Source organism: Vicugna pacos, chromosome 6 (genome assembly GCF_048564905.1).
Source record: "Vicugna pacos chromosome 6, VicPac4, whole genome shotgun sequence".
NCBI classification, from domain to species: domain Eukaryota; kingdom Metazoa; phylum Chordata; class Mammalia; order Artiodactyla; family Camelidae; genus Vicugna; species Vicugna pacos.
The window spans coordinates 93844454-93869185 of record NC_132992.1 but is presented as its reverse complement, the minus strand read 5'-3'; the positions used below and the strand labels follow the sequence as shown (position 1 = coordinate 93869185).

Genomic DNA, 24732 nt, shown 5'->3' with positions numbered 1-24732 from the left:
ATATTTTCTAAAAGTGTACCTGGATTGGGAGAAGGGAAGAAATCTCCTGTCACTCCTGGAATATATGTTTAGCTTTATGACATACTTTCAAGAAAGCATTTAGACCCAAAAGTATTTAAGAAAGCAGAAAGTACCTATGTTTGGATGATTTAAAATCTTCATTATTCTTACTTCTCTGAAGAGCTAAAAAACAAACACACACACAATCCCCCCAACACAGGTTATTAAACATTACATTCCATGGTTGCAATATAAATTAAAAATTTCCCTTAGATAACTGATTCACTGATAATGTTTAGCAGTAGTTCACATCTAATACATGGAAGTCCAGGGTAATTATGAAGTAGCTTCATAATCTATTACTAAATGAATCAATTTTATCTTACGGAAAAGCAGAGATCCCAAAGGAGGAGGATATCATAATGTGAATTACATTGTGCTATCCTGAACACACAAGGTGAGATTTAAGCAGGAACAGTTTGTGATTAGACTTAGTCTGATTCAGTATCTACCCAGGGGTTCTAATTCTGCAAATCAAAACTTGTAAAGTCCCAATGAACTGCACCATGAGTGCATTAGACTGATAATTCCAAGTAATTCTGTGAGAAGGTTTTGAATAAAACCACTTCAAGAAATCCTCATTGGAGAAGGTAGGTAATTTAACATGAAGGCTGCGGTAGATGGTTACATTAATGGCCCTAATGAGTCCTGCCTCACGTGGTCACGTTTTTGTACTGGCTTTGTGACACTTTGGCCAATGGGACATTATCAAATTTGAAGGAAGCAGAAGCTGGATAAAACTGGGGCTTACTCTCTTGGAATGATGTGGCCACGATATAAAGAAGCCAATCTAGCCTTCGAGGATGAAGAACTACAGAGAGGGACCCACTGCTCCAGCTGAATGCAGCTCCTGCCAACTTGCCAGCTAAGTGCATACAACCCAGGAGAGACCATGAGAAAAGCTGTCCAGTCAAGACCAGCAGAGCTGTCCAGCCATCACACAGAACAAGGGGAAATATTAAACTGTTGTGTATAAACATGTGCTGTGAATTCAGAGAGGCCTGGACTAACATGAGATGATCTCAGAAAATAACAGAATTTTACAGAGCATCTTCTACAACCTTCTTGCAAACAAGTGGAAACTAGAAAAAGAGAGAAAAAGATCTTCCAAGGCCCTAATATCTTTCCATAGGAGTCTGGCCAGAACTAGGTCTCCCAACATCCAGGATACTACAACCTACAGGAGGCAAGGTTGGGAAGAGCTTTGGGAAATGAGGAGCAGCTGGCTGTGTGAAAAGGAAATTGGTGAGAAATCACGGGGCTCTCACTGCACTGGTCTTTGTCCACTATGTCTAGTCTAGAACTGAATCAGCAGCTAACAACTGAAAGCATGGAGGCAAGGTATCAGACCTACAAACTGAGCTCTGCGCTTAAAAACATGGAATCAAGGTGAAGAACCTTCCTGTCTAGAATTCTGGCTCCTCCTTAAAGGCAGGAGCACTTTTATCTCTAACATAAATACCTCCTATTGCTGTTGTGGTCATTCCCACATTTCCCGTTCCAAGATGAGAAGCTACCCGCCCTGACAACCACTCAGGCTTGAGTTCTTTCTCAGCATCCCTCTATTAAGCTAACAGAGGAATCTCGTTTTCCAATCCATTATAGTTAGGTTTGTAGCTATAATCTGAATATCCCAGTTATTTCCACAACTGCTAAATTAGTAGAGTGCCAAGTTGGATGTCATACCAACACAGCTTAGGACACTGCATTTAGAATGGAATCCTGACCATGGCCATGGCCGCCCCTGCTTACCCCTCCAGCCGCAGCTCTGGGCATGCCACTCCAGCCACCTTGATTCCTCTCAGATACTAGAACAAACTAAGCTCTTTCCTTCCTTAGAGTCTCTTCTTCTTTTCATCTTCAAGTCTCAGGTAGATTCTTCAAAAACCTTACCTAACTGGGTCTCCTGTTTTACATCAGAGCAGTGTGTTCACTTCTTTCCTAGAATGTCTTTCAAGTTGTGATGACACATTTTTGTGTGCCAGTTTATTGTCCCTATCATCCATAGGATGATCTCCTTTAACTATACTGTATACTTGAAACCAAGCCTAGCATACAATAGGAATTCATTTGTTTGATAAATGCCTGCATGAAAGTATTATCTACTAGTAAGAAGTGTGGTTTGAGCCACCCTTAGCATTCTAATGACCACACTGCTTTTAAATCCTGAGTAGTAGAATGGCTGTTAAAGAGTTGTCACAGTTCTCCTGGCAAGAGGTTAAATGAAGGCAATTAAAAAAAAAAATCCCTATTAGCAGTGCAGCACTGAAACACAGAACCAAAGAGAAAGAAAAAGATAGAATACTACAGGAATTCAAGGGAAGGAGAGCTCACTTCTGTCTAGGGTGGTGGGCATGGAGGTAATCTGACGTACAAGTTGAAAATGAGCTGGCTATGCCGGCTTTGTATATGTGCACAAAGACAGGGAGGTGCAACTGATTAAGACTATTTAAGGAAGATCAGGTGATCGGTCTGGCGGAGCAGTGAGTTTCCCAGTGTGGGCTTTAGGCCACCAGCATCAGAATCATTAGGGTGTTTGTGCAAACTGCAGGTTCCTGGGCTCCACCTATCACTAGATCTGAAATAAGCCTTAGAATCTTACTTTTCAACAAGCACCCCAGATGTGGTGGTTTTAAAACAGGTTTTAAAATAGAACTTAAAATCCCTCCCTTTGAGTGTGGGCTCCCACTTAGTGATTTGCTTCTAGCAACGAGAGTTAAGGCAGGCCTGACGGTGAGGGGACTTCAGAGACTGGCCAGGTTGTGAAAGGCGCTAGGGTCCCTCCTCCTTCTCACAGATCACTTGCTTGGGTGTCACAATTAAGTACCTCAATGGACAGGCCCAGATGGCAAGGTAATGAGGCCTCATACCCACAGCTGGTGAGGACCTGCAAGCTCTTGACAACAGCCAGGTGAGAGGGCCTTTTGGAAGCAGATACAACAGCCCCAACCAAATCTTTGGATGTCTGCAGCTGTGGCTCTTGCCCAAAACCCCTTGAGAGCATCCGAGCCAGAACCATCCAACTAAGTCACTTCCAAACACACAACTCATGCAAACTGTGAAGTAGCACATGGTTCTAGGTTGCTGTTTTGATGTACTTATTAGCAGCAGATAGGTTATACACTACAAGTAAAGCATTAAAGTTTGAAAACCCCTGAGTTACAGCAGAGGTCACACCAAGGGATGTACCGCGAAAGCAGAGGAAAGGTGAAAGGGACCAGACACAGGGATGAACAGTACAAGCTTAATTCTATAGACAAAAAGAGCAGCCAAAGGTTTCCTAGTAGGACAGTGTCAGGGGCTTACCAAAATAACTACGGATTTACCTCTATCAGAATTATACATCAGGTAGAAATGAGTTAATAAACTCTATACCAAGTTAATCAGGAGGGGTAAGAAGGGAGAAAGAAGTAGGGAAGGGGGAAAAAAAAGAGCAGTGGGGAGGAAGCAAAAAGTGAATAGTTACCAAGTGCTGCCGGGGCCCGAAGCACAGCACTAGATGCTCACACCTGTGGTTGTCCCTACCTTAGTTTTCTTAAGTCTGTCAGATGACTATGACCATCTCCAATATTCAGTAAAGGAAGACTGAGAAAGTTAAGAAACTTGTCCAAGTATTCCCAGCTAATATGTGCCGGAGCCAGGACTCTCAACCCTGAGTTGTCTGACTCCAAAGTCCACACACATCTCACGATTCCAAGCAGCCACCTCAAAATTTACAAGTAAAACAACTGATAGATTACAAGTTGGTACTACAGGAAACTCCAGAGCAACATGCAGGCACTGGCACAGAACTTTTAAAAAAGGTGACTATTTGCATATGTGACAAAAATGCCAGGATTTCATGTATTTGTATCAACTGTGAACCCGATGGCTGAAGATAAATTTGGATAGATATAATTTATTAGAAAGAAAATATGAACTTTAAGTAAAGTCCCTACTAGGACTGTACAACTTTTTTTAAAGTTTTGTTACTATAAAAGGACATCTAAACAAGTTCACCTATTTCTACTATCTTAATTCAACTTATTTCTCTACATTCCCTTTCAATCTTATGTAGATGCTAATTATAAAAAAAAAAGAATGAAATAACACAAAAATGTAGAAAGTGAAAGAATTCTCTCTTGCTGACTAATCTGCATCCCTTCTACATCTCTGCGTTTTTGAGTCCTTTAGAACCGGCACACAGGGGAGGACAGACAGCTCGAAGAAAGACTTGGATCTTGGCGATGAGAATACTAAGGATACCGAGCCTGCAGTACCACAGAGCAAAGGCATGTCCCAAAGCCAGGGCCGAGGATGTACAGGAACATCTCTGGGAAAAGACAATTTTACCAATCGATACAAAAATAAAATGAGCACATAAGAGACAGTACGGGGTAGGGGGCTGTCATAACCACTGAACTGTGATCTAAATAGTCATGACAAGAGTGTTCAGACTTCCTTCTCCAGACACACAAGACAGAAATGACAGCCCTAGATGTTAAGAGCTAGGCTACTCCAGGCAGCTGGTAGGCTGAATGACAACTTACGTGTTAGAAATAACGGAAGGGAATAAAATGGCCAACCCTTCTTTGTAGGAAAGAGCTGTACAGTAAATCCAAGATTATAAATAATCACTAGCAGTCTGGATGAAGAGAATGCGATACAGGAGAGCATTATCAGGGAATAAGAGTGAGGAAGACAGAGTTGAGGCTGACACCCGTGTCTGTGGATTCGGGAGCCACTGTGAGACACAGATGACTTCAGCTGCAGCGAGGAAGGGCAGCAGGCTGAGTCTGGTTCTGCACGTACCACGTGAGGGGCAGAGAAATGAAAACAGTGAAAGCAGAGCTTGGTACTTGGTATCTGGGTCTGAAGCTCAGGAAAGAAATCTGGGCTAGAGATACATTCTGCAGCATTATTAGCACAGAGATTGTATCCTTGGAAGGAAATGACACTGCCTAGCTATGCAGAATGAAGACACAATCATTGTTTCACAGACGGAAGAGCTGGGGTCCACATGGAGACTCAGAAAAGGCAGCCAGAAAGAATGAAATCCAGACACTGGAGTCTCCCCGCCTACCACAGACCTACAAAAGGGGCCTCAAGTCTCTGTTCATAAAGAGCTTCCCAGCTCCTGGAACACCTCTCAGCGCTTCATGAAGGAAACAGGATGCTGTGCCTGCTTTTCCTCATCACACACCTTCGTCTCAGTGGCCACAAAGATCACAGCACCTCTGCTTACAGAAGAACAAACCTCTGAGAGAGCCTGACAAAAGCCCACAGAGCTCATGGAAAGAGAACTGTCAAGAAAATGCACTGGTGCCAAAAAGAAAAACAAACAAACAAACACACATCCCTTCGCTTCTCTATACAGAGTATCTCTGGAAGGGCAAACAGAAACAGGATGCCACTGGCTGCTCCAGGGCAGGGCCCTGGGTGGATGAAAGTCAGCGGCAGGTAAAGGCTTCTCCTTCTACACTTTTCTGCCCTTTGAACTCTGAATCACAACTGTATTGCTAATTTCCTCTCCCCCAGCGAATGCGAATTTTAAGAAAAAGGGTTGAGAATGAAAAAATAAAAACATTTGGGGGAGGGGGCAAAAGGGGAACTCCTGAAAAAGAAAAGGGAACTGAAACTGCTGTATTTTGAGGACTGTTAATAAGGGAGTCCACTATTCCTTTTCATAGTGTGGGCCGAAGCTGCGGGTGGGTCAATGGCAAGCAAGTCTTCCAGGAACATTTTCACAGTCCAGCAAACAAGAGAGTCAGCACACTAAGGTAAAACTTAAGGAGGTTAAGGAGAGTCTAATTACTCTTAGAACCACTCTAACAGTAAAACATACACGACAGAACAGGGAAAGTTAACAGATGATAAAGAAGATAACTGAGAGCATCACGAAAGACCGTTTGTCTCCTGCCCGGGAAGAACTGTCTACAGAAGGATGTGTGGCTGTACTGCAGTGTATTTAACCAGAATCTGACTGCTAAATTTTGCTGCTGTAATATTACAGTGAGTATGCCTGTATACATACATCCTTGTACACTTAACGCAAATGTACTGGCAGAGTGGATTCCTTGAAACTGAACTGGGGGGAGGGAGCAAAGGGCATACATGCTTTTAAAACTTTGTTAGTGCTATATTACTCTCTAAAAATATATTAACTTACACTACTGTCAACAATGTGAGATTTCCTGTTTCTCTACACTCTTGCCAACACTATATAAAGTACCATCAGGTTTTCTGCAGATCTGATTGGTGAAAAAATGTTACCTTTTAGCATGTGAACATTTTTGCTTGACTACTGACCATCTGTCCTACCAACTGCCCGAGTCTATCTTTTGACTATTTTCTATGAGGTTATGTGCTCCTGCTTCTCCTCCATTTTCAAGACCTTTCATACAGTAATGAAATGAAATTTTTGTTGGCCACAGCAGTCAATTTGGGTATTTACCCCAATTTACCCTGACCCCTTCTTCTCTGCTTACTTCTTAGGAGCAATCTTTTCAGCTTCTTTGGATGATTCATCGGCTGTTTACCTGCATATTTCTAAAATGCCAAATTATACTGCTTCCTTGATTTTCCATTTTAGACACTGTCCTGTGGTTCTGCTTTGGATTTAGTTTTCCTAAGCCCTTCCCAACGCTCATGCTTCCCTCCTCCATCCTCCTCATGAGGTTCTATCACAGTTTTGGCTAAATACTGTGCTCAACTTTTATTTATAAAAGTAGTACGTAGACACTGTCTTAGAAGTCGAACCGTGTGATATAATGTCTCTCTCCACCCTCAACTCTTGTTTATCATGCAAGAACTTTCAACTCTGCAATTTGCTGCCTTACTTCTGAACAGCATGCTCGTGCAGCTGTTCAATGATTTCTTAGCCTCTCTCCCTCAATATTAGCTACTGACTTCTTAATACAAGCAGTGAAGACTAAACTCTCTTACATCCTGTCCCCCACCCCACACCCCTTCCCTCCTTCCTCCTGATCAGTTATCGTCATGCTATTTGGCTGAATTTTTCAGTAAACACTACATAAATTTTACAGCCACACTAGGAATGTATTTCCATTCTTTTTATTTATTAAAAATGTTTCCTTTGAGATACTAACTGTCTCGGTTATTTGTTCACTTAGGTTTTCTATGAATCTCTCACTACTAATTTACCCTTAAACTTTGTAACAGAAGTGTATATCTCCTCTCATATACTTTCAAATAGTCAAGTAATTTTTTCCACTTGAAGATATCCATATTATTTTTTAAAATTGTGTCAAGTTTTAAAATTTTTACTTATTTGGGGGCTTAGGTTTACTTATTTATTTATCAATGGCAGTACTGGGGATTGAACTCAGGACCTCCTGCATGCTAAGCACACACTCTAGCACTAAGCTCTACTCTCCCCAGTGATATTCATATTCTGAAGGACTTTGTCCTGTTCTCAATCCTATGCTTTTCTCTTTTTTGGTATTCCCTCTTGTTGTCGTGAAATATCCCATCAATAGCTCCCGAGGAAGGGCAAGTAAATGATTAAATTTAAGGCCTTGAATGACCCAGAATATTTTGATTCTATCTTCACATTTGATCGACAGTTTGGCTAGGTAAAGAATTCTAGGTTAGAATCATTTTCTCTCAGAACCCCTCCCCCCAGCATTAATTGGATACAATTGACATATAACATTGTGTTAAGTCTAAGGTGAATGTAGTAATTTGATACACATACATATTGTGACATTGTTACTACAGTAAGCTAGTTAACATGTCCTTCACCTCGTATAATTACCATTTTGCTGTTGTTATGGTGAGTTAAGATCTACTCTCACAGCAACTTTCAAGTATACAATACTTATTAACCATTGTCACCATGCTGTACGTGAGATCCCTGAATATTATCCACTTTAAAACTGCAAGTCTGTACCCTTTGACCAACATCCCCCACCTCCCCCACCACCCCTATCCCCTGGCAACCACCATCTATTCAGGTTTTGTAAGTTCAGTTTTTTCATTTTTCAGTTTTAGTACGTAAAATTGATATAATTTGACTCTACAGATACAATATATTGCATGTAAATACATATATACAATATACTGCACATATTTGCTTTAATTTACATATATTTACTGTTCATTGTTTCTAAGAACAGTTTAGAGCTTTAGCTTTTTAAACTTACATAGTTTTATCAAAGGAATAAAGTCAACCACAAAATAATAATCAGCAGAATGCAGTAATCCAATCATAAAGGACAGTAAAATGTGCTTACACATATTCAAGAAATCAATCATCAGTATTATGAATAGTTATAAATAATAAGTAGTTCATTTGTGTCCTTTTTTTTTTTTTTAAAGATTTCACATATAAATGATATCATATCACTCCTCATTTTTCTTTCTCTTTCTGGCTTACTTCACTTAGAATGACAATCTCCCGGTCCAACCATGTTGCTGCATATGGCATTATTTTATTCTTTTTTTATGGCTGAGTAGCATTCCATTTTATAAATATACCACATCTTCTCTATCCAGTCATCTGTTGATGGACATTTGGGTTGTTCCCATGTCTTGGCCATTGTAAACAGTGCTGCTATGAACACTGGGGTGCATGTGTCTTTTTGGATTATATATTTTCTCTGGGTATATGCCCAGGAGAGGGACTGCTGGGTCATATGGTAAGTCTATTTTTAGTTTCCTAAGGTACCTCCATACTGTCCTCCCTAGTGGCCACAACAATTCACATTCCCACCAACAGTGTGGGCAGGTTGCCTTTTCTCTACACCCTCCCCAGCACCAATCCTTTGTAGACTTTTTAATGATGCCCACTCTGGCTGGTGCAAGGTGATACCCTCGTAGTTCTGATTCTCATTTCTCTAACAACTAGTGATGTTGAGCATCTTTCCATGTGCCTGCTGGCCATCTGTCTGTCCTCCCTAGAGAGATATCTATTCAGGTCTCCTGCCCATTTTCTGAGAGTTGTTTTTTTTTTTTTAAGATTTCACACATAAGTGATATCATACAGTATTTGTCTAACTTAGTATAATGTCCTCCAGGTCTATCCATGTTGCCAAAGAGCAAGGCTTCCATTTTTACAGCTCAATACTCCTCCTATTACTATAGGATAAAATACAGAATAAGAATACACCTCACATACTCCTTATCCATTCATCTGTCAATAGACAAGTCGGGTTGTTTCCCTAACTTGGCTACTAAGAATAACACTTGCAATGAACATGGGAAGTCAGATGTCTTTTGAGATAGTGATTTCATTTTCTATAGAAATACACCCAGAAGTAGGATTGCTGGGTCATGTGGTGGCTCTATTTTTAAGGTTTTGAGAAACCTCTATACTGTTTTCCATAGTAGTTGTACCAATTTACATTCCTACTAAAAGTACACAATGTTTCCCATTTCTCTGTAACCCTGTCAGCATCCATCCTTGTCTTACTGCTAACAGCCCTTCTAACAGGTACAAAGTGATATCTCATTGTGGTTTTGATTTGCACTCCCCTGATCATTAGTGATGCTGAACACCTTTTCATGTACTTATTGGCTATCTGAATGTCTTCTTTGGAAAAGTGTCTATTAAGATCCTTTGTCCATATTTAAACTAGATTATTTGGGCTGGGGGGGTTGTTTGGTTTTTTTGTTTTTTGCCATTCAGTACAAGTTCCTTCTATATTTTACATATTAATCCCTTATGAAATACATGGTTTGCAAATACTTGTTCCCATTCTGAAGGCTGCCTTCTCATTCTGTTGACTGTTTCTTTGGCTGTACAGAAGTTTCCTGTAGTCCCACTTGTTGATTTTTGCTTTATTGCCTGGGATTCTGGTGTCACATCCAAAAAAATCACTGCTAAGAACAATGTCAAGGAGCTTTTTCCCTGTTTTCTTCCATGAGCTTTATAGTTTCAGATCTGCTTACGTCCTTAATCCATTTTCAGTTAATTTGTGTGTAGAATAAGAGGGGGTCCAGTTTCATATTTTTACCTGTGACTACCCAGTTCTTTCAGAATTTTAAAGGCCTTGATCCATTTCCTTCCAGCTTACAGCAGTGTGGAATGGTATGGTGACATTCTGTTACAATCCTTTGGTTGTGACCTATTTTTTCCTCTGCCTTCTCTTTAACCTTGATGTATTTAAATTTTAATGTATCACCGATTCAGTATCTGTACATTAGCATTCAGTCTAGATACACAGTGGGTCTTTTGTCATTTACTACATTGGGCACTGAACCTTTCAATCTGGAAATTCTAGTCCCATAGTTCTGGGAAATTATCTTCTGTTAGTCTTTGATCATCTCCCTTCCTATCCTCTGTTCTTTTCACAATTTATTTTTATCAAAAACTAGACCTCCTAGATAGGTGATTCAATTTCATACTGTATCCTTCTTGATTTTCATCTCTTTGAACTTTTTATACTACTTCGAGAGATTTCCTCGACTTTATTTTCCAACCCCTTTACTGAATTTCTTTCCAATACCATAAGTTACCCTTTCCCCAATGGTGCTTTTCCAATGCATCATGTTCTTCTTTCATGACGAATATAATGGACATCGTTGCATTCCATCTTCCTCTTTTTTAAATCTTTGAAAACACAAATTACAGTGTTGTTGTTGTTTTTAAGTATTCGAGTTTCCTCTTCCAGTTTTCCTTTCTCTTCTTCATTCCTGTTTGTTTTAGTCTCCAGTTATCCTCAAATATCTGGAGATTTTTGGCCTTCCCATATTTATGAGAGGCACCAAAACGCTAAACTGAATGTTATGCATATAAGGGCTGGACCACAGGATGACCGGAAAGATATTAAGTAGATTCACTGAAAGACACTGAATGTCTCAATCTATATTTTCATTTAACTCAGCTTCCCCAGAGAAGAATCCTTGAAACTCCTTCTTAGGCAACACTTGAGGGGCTAACAGAGTTCTGGGAAGCAAGCAAAGAGAGGGGGTAGAGAAAGAGTGTCTCACCACTCAGTGGACCCCTATTATCAGCATGGAGTCTCCAAATCCAGATGCTCTTTGATTCAACCTCTCCTGAAAACAAACGTCCCAATTTCTACTGGGGCAAAGAAGGGCAAGTTGCCTGGCTGGCAGGCTGCAGGTGATAAGAAGCACAAGTTCAGATTTTCAGCTAATCCTGTTTCCGCTTCTACCTGTGCCTCTGCCCATAAAAAGGAGCTAACAACTCATTTTTAAAACTTCCTGAATTCTGTGGCATGATTCAGCATGATTCTGGTTGCCACCACCCTGCGGTTTCAGCTCATTATGATTTGTTAAGTCTATTACAGAAAAAAGTTATATATATATAAAATAGTGTGTACACACACACACACACACACACACACACACACAGAGCTATTCATCCATCTGTTTCCCATCTGGCAAAACTAGGTTCAATTATTCGTCTGCTAGTCTTCCCTCGTATTTTTAACACTACTTTTTAATTCCTTTACTACTATTTAGTGAATTGGGGGAAGGAGCAAAGATAAACATACTAATGTTTAACTAGAAGTCCTATACGCTAATACTTTTTAAACCTTAATTTTTGAAAGGATGTTATAAGTGAGACTGAACTGTAATTTTCTTCCCTGTTTCCAATATACTTGATAGCCATGTATGTGGAATCTGAGAGTAGTATTTGGAAGCTTCCCATCACGATTAAGTTCTGGAAGAGCTGGACAGAAATATAACTATTCATTGAAGGTCCAAAAGAAGTCAATCATGAAACTGTGCATTCAGCAATTTGAGGCGGGCAACTGGCCTTTTTACCATTCTCAATTTCTTCTAAAGTTACTGATGCATTTAGACTCTTATCTAGAGTTAATTTTGGTACGTTATATTTTCCTAGAAAATCATCCATTTCTTTAGGCTGGTTCTAATTTACTTGCACAAAAGGTTCCCTCATTATAATTTTAATTCCTCTCTGGTCTTTTCCCTGCCCCTCGTTTCACATTTTGTATTGTCGCTCCCTTTCCCCTGGATTAAAACTAGTGGTTTATCTATCTTATTGTCTCCTCATCCTCTGGCAAACAAACAGAACCCCAAAAAGCTCTAGATCCATTATTTCTACTGTTTTCCAAATTCACTAATTTCTGCCTTTATTAGTCCCTTACATTATTATTAGTTCCTGAGATTTATTTTGTTCCCTTTCCTAACTTATTTAATATTTAATTCATTGCCACTTTTTCTTGTTTACTAACGTGTTTAAGGTTTCAAATTTTCTTGAGCACAAAGAGCAGTATTCTACAGATTCGGATACACAGTGTTCCTTTCTAGATACACTGCAACTTTGGTTTGCGTTTTCTCTTTGACTCATGAACTCTGTGAGTGTGTTTTAAGTTCCATATGATTGTACTTTTCATTGGTTTCTATTTTTATTGCTCATTCAGAAAATGTAGCCTGGAAAGATCTCTTAGCCAGACTTATTAATCATACCAACAGGACCACTGCTTACAGCTGTGCAAGTTATGTACTGCCCAACCCTGAGGAAATCATTTACCCTGTAGTCACCACAGATCTTAATAGTTATCACAATAATTTCCTGGCACCCAGCTGTAATGTATCTTAAGAAAGGGATGCTTTTATTTAAAAAAAAAAAAAGCTCAAATGTGTAGTAAGGGCTAGTGGAGGGACTCTATATTGAGATCTGTATCTTTCTTCCTCTAGTTAATATGTTATGCATGACCTGAGAGAACTAAGTCTCCTTTGTCACTCTTGTATTTCTACTTATTTAGCTTAGATTTTACCTGCCACGTATTTTGGGGTTCTATTTATCATCTGCCATCTACTATTAAAAATAAAAATTTAAAATATGAAAATAAATTTAAAATAACTGCCTTTAAAATGGCAATTGTGAAGTGAAGCAGAATAATCATTTCTGAAGAACAAAAGGTGTGTGTGTGTAGGTAGGTAGGTATAGAAACTGCAATGCAGACCAGTGAGGAGAGATTAGGCAGTAAGTTGTAACACATACGAAAAAACACGAAATTGGATTCCTGCTTCACAATATGCACAACTTCCAATGGATTAAAGATTATAAAACTTTAATAAGACAATAGAGAAAAATTTCTTTGTAGTTTCAGGCAGGCAAGAATTTCTTAAAGACAACAGAAAAGGTACAGATCATATAAAACTGGCAAATTCAGGTATGTTAAAATTAAGAACCTCTGCTTTTCACCAAAAGACATCAAGAGAATGAAAAAACATACCATCAAATGGAACAAGATATCTGCCATATGTTAGTATCCAGAATATATAATCTCTAAAATGATTTTAAAAAATCCACTAGACACTGAACAAAAGACTTGAACAAGCACTTCACAGAAGAAACAAAAGCCAATAAAAATATGAAAAGATGAAATATTCATCAGTAATCATGGAAATAGAAATGAAAACCACAATGAAAAATTTTTATATCCACCAGATTGGCAAGAATTTAAAAAATCTTTCTTATATGCTACTGGTAGGAATATAAATCAGCACAGCTGCTTTGGAAACAACTTGGCCTCCGCTAATAAACGAGGATGTACACACCCTATGAACCAGTCATTCTACTACCGTATGTATTCCCTGAGTAACTCTTCTCCTTCCCCAGGGCACATACAAGACAATCCCTAGCAGTATTTGTGATACAGACAGCTTTATAAGCAATCCAAGTGTCTCTGAATTGGCCAGAGAATAAATAAATCATGGTATTTTCATATAATAGGATACATAATTATGAAAATGAGCATAGTGGTGAAAGTGAGTTACATCTAAATACATCAACATGGAACACAATTTGGGCAAAAGAAAGCAAATATGAGAAGGATATATAGAGCATGATTCTGTTTATATAATATTTAAAACTTTACATTGTATTGATGAGGGATCCTTATGTGGTAAAATTATATCAAGAAAAGAGTAACAAAATTCTTGTTAGTGGTTACCTTGTTAGGTGGGAAACAAAGAAGGAGGTCAGGTTGGGAAAGCTTAAATATGACTGATTTAAAGTACTGTTGATCCATTTCTTGAATCAAATTTCCTATACATACATATGTACATGTAATTTAAAATAACTGCTTAGATTTGGCTGGTTAATAAAATAAAGCATTTTTTAAATTTAAAATAAAAGTGGCAGCTATGTGCACTTTTATGATCAAATATATCAAAGATAAAGAATATCCTATCCCATCAAAACCTAAGGTTCTGGAGGTCAAGATTCCTGGAAATCAGGGCAATATGAGAAAATATTAATTTTAGTGTTTAAAAAAGTTTTGTGCTTACAAAAATACAGAGCAGATTTTACTGGGTATCTCCCACAGGCAAAGGGAACTTCATATGCTCCTTTGCTATCCTTTCCGTATGGAAGGTGCTGGGCCTGATTCCTTCCAAGGGGGCATGTTGGGAAAAGGCTATATGATGTTACAGCTTTAAGTTTTAATGCCAGTTCAGTCACTTTCTCACTGGATGACTGAACGAGCTACAGAATCTTAGAAAGCTTCAATTTGCTCATCTGTAAAATACAGATTAAAATAGCTACTTCCCAGGGCTGCTGTGAGAAATAGGCAGCGAACGATGCAGGTAATGTGCGCAGTAGTTAAGGATCTGACCCCCGGAGCACACTACCCGGCCCACCTGGCTCTAGTGCTCACTGCCTGACGTGGCCTCCCTAGAGCTTTGTATCCCTGGGATAAAGGAGCCTGACCTGCAGGCTTGGAACCGTGCCTGGCACACAGTAAGCGACACGTGGCTGTAATTCTGGCTGTTGTCGCTGGTATTATGATTCTCTCCCAAATGGCTAATCACTGCCCAATGTTCAATTTTCTGCAAATAGGTTCATGATAGGCTCTAAGTTTAACTCACTTAAAATACTCGTTTTTTAGTGACTTTTAAAAAATAGCATAATGAATCACTGGGACAATTAAAAATAAGTTCTAATATCCTCATTTCATAATCTACTCTAAATTTCCTGCCAAAGCAAAAATAAGTCTGGCAATAAATTCAAAAGATACCCATAAAGCAGCAGCAACACTGAAGCTGTATTTTCTTCCATTTCTACTACCACTTTTGAAATCTAACAATATACTTTAAAAAAATCTAATGATATACATGTCTTTATTTTCAATATTTTAAATGTGTATAATGAAGACAGGTTTGTCTTACATTCCATTTACCATGTCCCGCTTGCATTAGTTTACCTGATTCATTACACTGATCTGAATGCAGGTGCTGGATGTAAAGAATAGTCAGGACGCTAGTAACTCCTTCGCTAATGGCCTGAGCCGTTTAGCCTGCTACAGGTCAATGTGGAAAGAGGAGGGTACTGAGAAAGGAACAGATGAACAGAACTGTTCAATGAAAAAGATTCCAAAAATGATTTGTGCTTCACCTGGTGGGGAAGAAGGAAAGAAGTCCAGAAATTGGGTACCAAGGCATTCTCAGGAAAAGAGTTCGAGGGAGGGAGATGTTCAGCAGTGGTAATGGCAGCAGTCTGTAAGACTTAAAACACTGGAGGAAGGGCTCATCTTTAAAACAGGTTACCTTTAGGGAGAGAAGAGAAATTAAGAAACTTGAAGGGAGCCAAAGGAACTCTAGGAGCCATTCTCACCTGGGATGGGCACTAGGAAGTCTTCTGTCTCACCCTAGACCCACCAGCCAGGACCTCTAGGGAGTAGGGTGGGGGAACATTCTGAAGAAAACATGGATTTTTTTTTTTAACTCCGTAGATGATTCTAATGCACAAGCAAGGATTGAAAAAGACTGGTTTAAGGAGGCTGAAGCAAAAGTGCCCCAACTAACCCAGTGTGGTAACAGTAAAGGTATATTACACTGCAGACCACATGAAAAGCATTAACCTGTTCTCTCTGCCTCCAAATACACAATTCCTTGGTTTGTCCCACAACTAAGATTCCCTGGGATGCCAAAAAGAGACATTGCTATCCCAGAGCTCTAAGCATTAACGCTGGCTCCAAAATAAACACTAACTTAAAAAAGAAAACAGATTTGAGTGGGTGTAAGTAGAATTTCCCACAAAGACTCTGATAAAAGGAATTTATACTCAATACTGCCTCCATAATCATTTAGCAACCTACTGTATATTTTGCACATACTTTAATTTAATGTTCATTTCTGTTTTTCCCCATTAATTTTGATTAATTTTTTAAACACAGGGGATTTCCTTTTCTCTCTTACTAAAAGTCTAGATTTAGGAATGGTGCTTGGATCTCACTCAAAAAATGCTTTACTACTGGGTCAGCAGGATCAACTGAAGGATGGATTCTCCATTTGGGGGCCTTGTCTCTGCCCTGTCATATATTTTAGTTGGATGAAGACATCCTTATCCAATTTACACAGCATCAAACTAGAAGTGACAGCTAATACAAATGACTCATTTTTCAAAAATACCCCAATAAACTGAAATTATGATAGGAAACCAATTAAATGATACTTAGCAAGAATCAAATAAATTCAGGCAAAAAAAAAAATCAAGTATGCATACAGAATAAACTAGGCCTGTGTTGAGGGCAAGTTCTGCAGCTGGCCCAAGAGGCTGCGTATTTACTCTGGAGAAGGGACCAGGAAGACCCAAAATAGCTGGCTATGTTTGGACTTGTAGATTTAACCTCTGTGGCTCCATAAGACAGAAGAGAATTGTGCTGTAGAAGTCTCTAGAAGACAGATGCTAATATGCGAACTATAGAAAGAAAAAGCTGTCTAATAACTAAAGTCATCCAACGCTGGGAGCAAGATTCATAGGAAGAAGTGGGTCTCCATTTCTAGATGTGTTTAAAGCTGGCCAACCAGCTGTGGTAAGTATATATTTTTAAACATCAATTATTTTACTACATGTTACATATTTCTTGCTTTTAATTAGATAGTTCCAGTTTAAGAAAAAGAGATTACTGTTTAGATTCATTACGTCACAGTATGGTGACAATTAAGTTTGTGCCACCAAGAAGACTGCGTATTTCTAAGATAACAAAATCTTAGAAGAAACCAGCAGAAGGTCACGGAATCACTGAAAAGTTTATTACACATAGATGACTGTTCCTCAAAAGAGCTGGGGCTTTCAAGGCTCCTGGCATGGCCTGGTGTGGCCTCTGGCTCGGGACCCTGCAGAGCGCAGGCCTCCATAGCCCTCTGCTGCTGCTGCTGCTCCTGCTCCTGCTGCTGCTGCTGCTGGCGGAGCTGTGTGCAATCCTCCCAACACGCTGAGGGAGGACCCCGTGTCAGCAGTGCAGTGAAGACTGCAAAGGTCTTTCCATTTTTCACTTGATGAAAAATATTTAGATCCTTCAAGACCTGGGTAAAATTTTACTGCAAACCACATGGGATCACCCAGAGTCCGCTGCACTATCTGACCCTTATCACAAGGCTTGGTTCAGGAGAACGAGTACGCTTCTTACATGAATCACTAAGAGGACACCCCTACTTATCACCTGAAATCTGCATGTTCCTTGCAATACTATCTCTTCATTCCGGTTTTAAAATGTAGATTTTATTATCATTCAGGCATGGTGACCCAGGAGCTCAGGAGAAGACTACCACTAAAAGGATGGCTTGCCATTTATAGTTACCAAGAGAAGGGGGCACACAGGGCCGTGCAGGGCCACATGAGGGAGTACCAGGGTGGCTCAGGAGGCAGAAAGACCAAGGGGAAAGCATGGAAAAGTTTTTATCCTGGTTTCCCAGGAAAGGCAAGTCCAGGCAGGGTACACAGGCTGAGGACTGGTTCATTTGAATACTTTCAGCAGGCTCTGGGGTACAAATACAGTCTTTAGTGTCGGGTACCCAGCCCTAGAATGATTAGGGCAGTGAAATCCTGCCTCCTGGAGTTTAAAAGCCAGATAGAGCCTCTGTACTAGTTGGTCTGCATATGAACGATGCATTCATAGGGGTGTAGTTTACTATTTCCAGGAGTTAGCTAGCCCTGTGGGGTATTCTCTCCCAGGTCACCAAAGCCCCAGATGCCAGAGCATCAAGAATTCAGAAAATAAGAAAACAGTTAACACATCTTGCTTTATTTTTCTTCACAGCACTGCCATGCCATGTTATATGTTTGTTTACTGCTGCTCTCCCACTATGATGTCAATTCCATGAAAGCAGGAAATTCATTTGGTTCAGTACCCACAGTGCTTAGAACAGTGCCTGGCATACAGCAGGTATTTAGTAGTGTTTGTTAAGTGAATGAGTGAATAAACAAACTTGCATAAAAACATGACTTACACGAAGTTTAGAAGGGGAGTGGGGTACAAGGACTACGTCTCTTAAGTACTTGAAATTATTTCCTCAAACTTGAAACTATTAACTAACTTCTTCATAGCTACTATAAAGAAAAGCTTCAGATTAGTTCCCATTCAAGTTTTCATAAATCCTCAATTAGGGAAATTTAACTAATTGCAGTAAGGTAGCATAATGAAATGGAGAGGGCCTACACTTTGGAGTCAGACTAAGATCAACATGTTTGCTCCATCAGTTACTAACTGGAGGGCTTGGCTACATCAACTTCTCAGAGTCTGTCTCCTCAATGGAAAATCAAGACGGTAATAATGCTCACCTAACAGAGCATGAAGGTGAAAAGATACCTATCAGACTAGCTAATGTGAAGAAGCCTTTAAGTGTAGGAACATGGGGAACACATGCTCTAGTATGTAATGACCACGAATTCCTATCCAACAACACACTTGGGACATCGCTTGCCACGAGCACTCTATTATCTGAACTGCGGTAAGCATGTTTTCACGAAGAGGTCACTGACGCTCAACTCAGTGCTAACCACACCTGTCATAAATGACTGATTGCTCAAGTATCAATCATTAGTTGGGGACTTTGAGCGGGTTACTTTATCTCCCTGGCCTCTCTTTCCTGAATAAGAGAACTTACCTCATGCAGCTGTAAAGATTTATGTATTCCCCACAGAATTCATATGTGGAAGCCCTAACCCACAATGTGGTATCTGGAGATGGCACATCTGAGAATTAAGTAGGTTTGGATGAGGCCATGAGGGCAGTCCTTATGATAAAATTAGCACCCTTATAAGTAGAGAGGCACTGGAGACCGTGCACAGGTGCTCACGCAATCTCCCCCATCTTTGCCGTGAAGGCGCAGTGAGATGGTAGCAAGCCAAAAAGAGCTCTTACCAGGACCCAATCGTGCTGGCACCCTGATCTTGGACTTCCCAGCCTCTAGAACTGTGTAAAATAAATGTCTGTTGTTTAAGTTACCCAGTCTCTGGTACTTTGTTATAGCAGCTTGAGCAAACTAATATGATGACTTGATACAGGTAATAAACTGAGCACAGGCTTAACATACACCAAACGCACCGACGGCAGCCACGGTCAGATGCAGTCCACTGCAATTAAGTCCCTCAAGAGATGTCAGCCAGAGCCTAGCATCCAGCCCTTAAGCTTTACTTATTTCCTGAGAGGGTAAAATTTAAACAAACAAGCAAATAAAAAACATCTCCCACCCACACCTAAAACCAAGCAAACAAAAAACTAATACTCAGCATGACACACAATACGAGCAAACACTCGGTCCTGACGTGCCAACTAATATCATCAGCTCTCCTGAGGGCTTTTAAGTGGTAACTTATTTCTCGCCACAGCCCTAGAGGTACTGTTATTATTCCAGTTTTAAAAACAGGAAAACTAAGATCCAGGGAGGTAACCTGTCACACAGCTAGGCTGGGCTGAAGCCTAGATTTGAATCCATGCAGCCTGGCCTCACTGTGTTCCTGACCATTACTCATACTCCCTCTTTACATTAACAGTCTACTACAAGACTGAAGAAAGAATGTCAATAACTTTAGATGGCTTACACTTAGTGTACTGGCATGTCTTAATAAAATTTTATATTTTTGAATAGGTAAACACATTTTTAAAAAATGAGCCATGACTTGCTTCTTAATGACAGACTCAGATTTAATAAAACAAGACCCAGCAAGATTACCTGCATATAACCAAATCAAAGCTAAAAATGACTTTGTAAAACCAGGAAGATGACTAACATTTTACTATTCCTGTTGTTTTCAAAACTATTATAGATACACAACATTACAGAGTTCTTTAAAGGCTGGCCTAAAAGACATTCATGAATAGAAAATGTCTCAGGAATAGCAGTTAGAAGTTGAGAAGTACAAAAACAATGGAGAAAAATACATTTTCCTAGACTTCAACATTTATTAACTCAATGGCTGGAAAAATAAAAAGGAAAAAAGGAAGAACTTGTCAGTGAAAATAACAACAGTTTGCAAATATGCAGTCAAATCAGGTTTACTTCCATGCGTTTATTAAATATACCTGATTCCACGTGCCTGAATATTGTGAACATTTTGAAGTCGACACTACTTTAATACCCGTGTTCAAACACTGCCTGAATGAGCCAGTCCACATTTTTTTGGTAGTGGCAGCACAAAAGGATTGCATATTGTTGACAGCAGAATGCTCCTTAATGTAAATGTTAGCTCCTAAGGCAGTGCCCCAAGCTCCAGAGTTTAAAATCACAATAAAAAAAAAAGAACCACCCACTCCTGACACAGGTGTGATACAACTATGAGTCGTGCTAAGGAAGAAAGAAGCTGCAAGAACCACTATTCCAAAGGGAAAAGATGCCAAGTATACCCCATTCTGCTGCTACTTTTCCTATGGAAAATGAACTCGGCAAAAAAGAATTTGAAAGAAATATTCAGAGAATGCTCCTAGTTTATAAGAATACATGCTTATACACACGATTTAAAACAATGTCCTATAACCTGAAAACAATACACTTACCAAATCATTTAACTTGGACAGATCTGGTTTTAGTATAAATCTTTTGTGGATGGTTCATAATTGAACTACACCACAAACAAATCTTACAGACTTTTTAGATTATTTATGTGCCAAAATCAGTGCTGAAGCAAATCCCCATAATCACACTATCAGGCTAACCAGACGACCTATTATGCACTCAATTGATAATAATGTGACAAACAGTAATTCATAACTAATAAAAAACAATAGTGGCAATTAAACACCATGACCAAAAACAGTGAAAAAAAGCAAGCAAGAAGGAAAAATTACAACCAATTCAGGATAATACTACGATAAGATTCTTCCTAGAAAACTGCTAGAACTCCAGTTATCTGCAAGTACACACGAATAGTGGAAAATTTGTAACATCATTAGAATATTGAACTAGAATCCTCAGCAAACTTCTGTACGTGTTAATTTTAGTAACCCCTAACTACTTATTAGTACCAAATCCTTAGATATATGAAGAAATAAAAGTGTAAGGAAATGGATACAATTTCTACTTTGGAATAAAGGACTGGAATTTTTGGATCTTTCCAGGGCCATTCTGAGAACCTTTAAGGTCCACTATTCTCTGCAGAACCACTTGTTTAAATACCATTTTCAGTGTAAGATAAAGCCTATTTCCCTCCCCCAGCTCGCTCTCTCTCACACACACACAGAGTTCCAAGTTATTATGATATAAATGGAAAACAGCCATTAGAAATATATTAGAAGTGTATACAGGCCATTACACTTAAAATATCTTACACATACAATGCTTTGCTGTTTACAAAGCTCTAATATGCATCATTTCATTAATAAATCCATCATGAGAAGATTAAATCTCCATTTAACTATTTTTTTAACTGAAGTATAGCTGATATACAATATTATGTTTGTTTCAGGTGTACAACATAGTGATCTGACAATCAAACACATTATGAAATGATCACTGTGACAAGTCCAGTAACCATCTGTCACCACACAACATTACAGAATTACTGACTACATTTCTTATGCTGGGTATCATATCATATCCCTGTGACTCGTTTATTTTGTAATGAAGTTTGTACCTTTTAATCCCCCTTAACTATTTCACTTGACTCCCTTCTGGCAACCAGCAGTTTTGCTCTCTATAAGTCTGTTTCTGTTTTGTTTGTCCATTTGTTTTGTTTTTTTAGATTCCACATAAAAGTGAGGTCATAAGGTACTTTTCTTTCTGTTCGACTTAATTCACTCAGCAAAATTATCTCCATTTTTAAAGATGAGAAACCCAAGGCCCAGAAAGTTAAAGTGACTTGCTCAAGGTGAAGTTAGACATTCAGCTAAGTGGTAGAGTAAGGAGTTAATTCAGGACTTCCTGTTCTTATTTCAAGGTCTCTGTACCCCTCAACTATTGTAGACCAAATGCAGAAATAAATGAAGTATGTAAAAAAGCTTTGCAAAACTAAGAACAAAAGGGATCTTATTATGAAGATCATTAATCATTCACTGATGCATCAGTGAAATACCTCTGACCAGGCCCTGCCTGAGCAATTAAATCTCCCCCATGGGTCCGTGATCTTAGAAAAGAGGCCCAGGTGATTTTAAAATGCACCAGAGTTGAGAACTTCTGCTCTACATTAGATGACACAAATGGCAACACTGCATTACAAACATGCTTTCAATTATCATCCAGCTTTACCTTTATATTTTCCTTTTATATGAATTAATCATCACTCCTTAATTAGACTAGTGTGACAGTTTAATAAAGCCAAAGTGCTAACTTTAAAAGATCTCAGTATTAGCTGTGAGAGAGATGTATAGCTCTGCATAAGACTAATTACATGAAAATATGTTGTTCTTTTTTAAAAATTCTAGTCAATATTTAGAATATTCAATTTAAATGTAGAGCCTTCAGTTTGTACTAATAACATTTAAAAATCATTATCTTCAACTGAAAGAAAAAATTGAACAATATTACCTTAAACAATATTACATTTCAGTTGCATTCATTTGAGGAAGAGGAAGCTTTACTGTACTAAACACAAGAAATAAAAATAACAGCAGAGGTAATTAAGGGACAAATCAGATGGCAATCAGCACTGAAAAATCATTAAATAAACCCTGGATACTGGTACAAATCTTACCTTTTGTAGACTTGTTGGATTCAACTGAGTTTTGTCAATTATTTTTATTGCAACCTAGAAAAAAAAATAAATATTTACGGATTTTAAGAATCTGGTAATTAGACTAATTGTTAATAGTTTTGTAAATGCCCAGACATGTGGCATTGTTAAAAAGTAAGCAAGTAAACAAACCTCAAAACCTCAAATTCAACTAGTTACAATGATGTTTTACATTTCATAAATACTTTATAGTTGATAAGAAGGGCTTGCCCCCTTCCCCCTTCCCCCAAAAGGGAGACAAGATTACACAATGAAAACACTTCTGAAAACATGGTAACATAGCAAATCTAATCACTACTTACTGACACTTCAATTTTACCTGACTCTGGGATCCAAGGGCAGAAACTATAGCTTTTACAGATTTATACAGCCCAAAATGCTTCCCAGAGTGTCCTGCACAAAGTGGGAGCTTGATAATTGAGTAAATATATGAACAAATAGGTTGATGTTGAATCTGAAAACTTTAAAAACATTTTATTAAAAAAAAAAGAAAAGCCCTTTAGACAGTTAAAGAAGGAAAAGGCACTAGTTTCAGATGAATCCACAGGCTGACCAAGTGAATATATAAGAGGCAACAAATGGGTCACCTGTTAGCCACTGTTCAAAAAGGGGTAAGGCAGTCTAAAAGCAAGCCACTGAGACAAAGGAAGAAAGAACTATAGCTTCTAGTTATATGCACTCTTAAAAAAAGAAAAAAATTAAATTTTACTAATATTTACTAAATGGGCCTGTACTGGCATCCTCACCTGTTCAGTTTGTATTTCTTGCTTAAAAGTGAACTACAGACATCTAAAACTAAGAACTATGGATTTTGAGAAGGAGGGATGGAAGGGGAGATAAGTGAAGAGAGAGGCTTTGCCATGAATTGGGGAACATAATTAAGCCAGCTCTGCACCGACCTCGCCCCACATCGGTGAGGCTGTGGTCCTCCTGTGCATCCTTCAGAAAACAGATCCAGTAAGAAGAAAGGGACTGTAGCCAAAGTCTGGGGAAAGTGTTCAGAGATTCTTTATGTCAATACTTCTCACACTCTCTGTCCCCTTTACATTTTTAAACATTATGATGACTCCAAATATGGGTTATATTGTCAATATCTAACATACTATAAATGAAAACTAAGAAAGTATAAAAATAAGTGCTAAACAATTCAGTTCAACGTAATGATATTCAACAAATGATGCTGGGGAAATGATATCCATGTGCAAAAGAATGACATTGGAATCTTAACCTTGTATCACACACATAAATTAGCTCAAAGTAGATCAAAGACCTAAATTTAAGACCTAAAACTATCAAATTCTTAAAAGAAAACGGGGCCGGTTGGGGGGTGTGTGGAGGGACCAGCTCAGTGGCAGAGTGCATGATTACTGCCGGGGTTCAATTCCTAGCACTTTCATTAAAATAGAAAAGAAAATGTAGGGCAAAAGCTTCATGACATTGGATTTGGCAATAATTACTCAGACATGACACTATAGGCACAGGCAACAAAGGAGAAAAACTGGACTTCATGAAAATTCTAAAATTTTGTGCATAAAAAGGAAGTATCAGAGTAAAAAGGCAACCCACAGAATGAGAAACAGTATTTGCAAATTATGTATCTGATAAGGTATTAATATCCAGAACATACAGAGAACTCTGAAAACTCAACAACAACAAAAAACTCAATTAAAAAATGGGTAAAGGTAACTGTACATCTAAAACATGTGTAGTTTACCATACAGGAATTATACCACAATAAAGGTGTTAAAAAAAAATGGGCAAAGGACTTGAGACATTTCTCCAAA

The 24732-nt window shown here is 38.8% G+C and overlaps 1 protein-coding gene across 11 annotated transcripts in view; it reads right to left on the bottom strand.

Annotated features, from left to right (window-relative positions):
- MARK3 (microtubule affinity regulating kinase 3) overlaps positions 1–24732 on the bottom strand; it is a 92274-nt gene that overhangs the window by 37453 nt on the left and 30089 nt on the right. For 10 of the 11 annotated variants that reach the window (XM_006216869.4, XM_006216865.4, XM_006216866.2 and 7 more), the window contains 2 exons: positions 22910–22963; positions 135–183 (listed from right to left, as the gene is read on the bottom strand). In XM_006216869.4, the coding sequence (XP_006216931.3) occupies positions 135–183; positions 22910–22963 (103 nt within the window). Of the gene's footprint in view, positions 1–19; positions 110–134; positions 184–22909; positions 22964–24732 lie in introns of those variants that run through there. The other variant, XM_031679423.2, reaches the window with a different exon arrangement.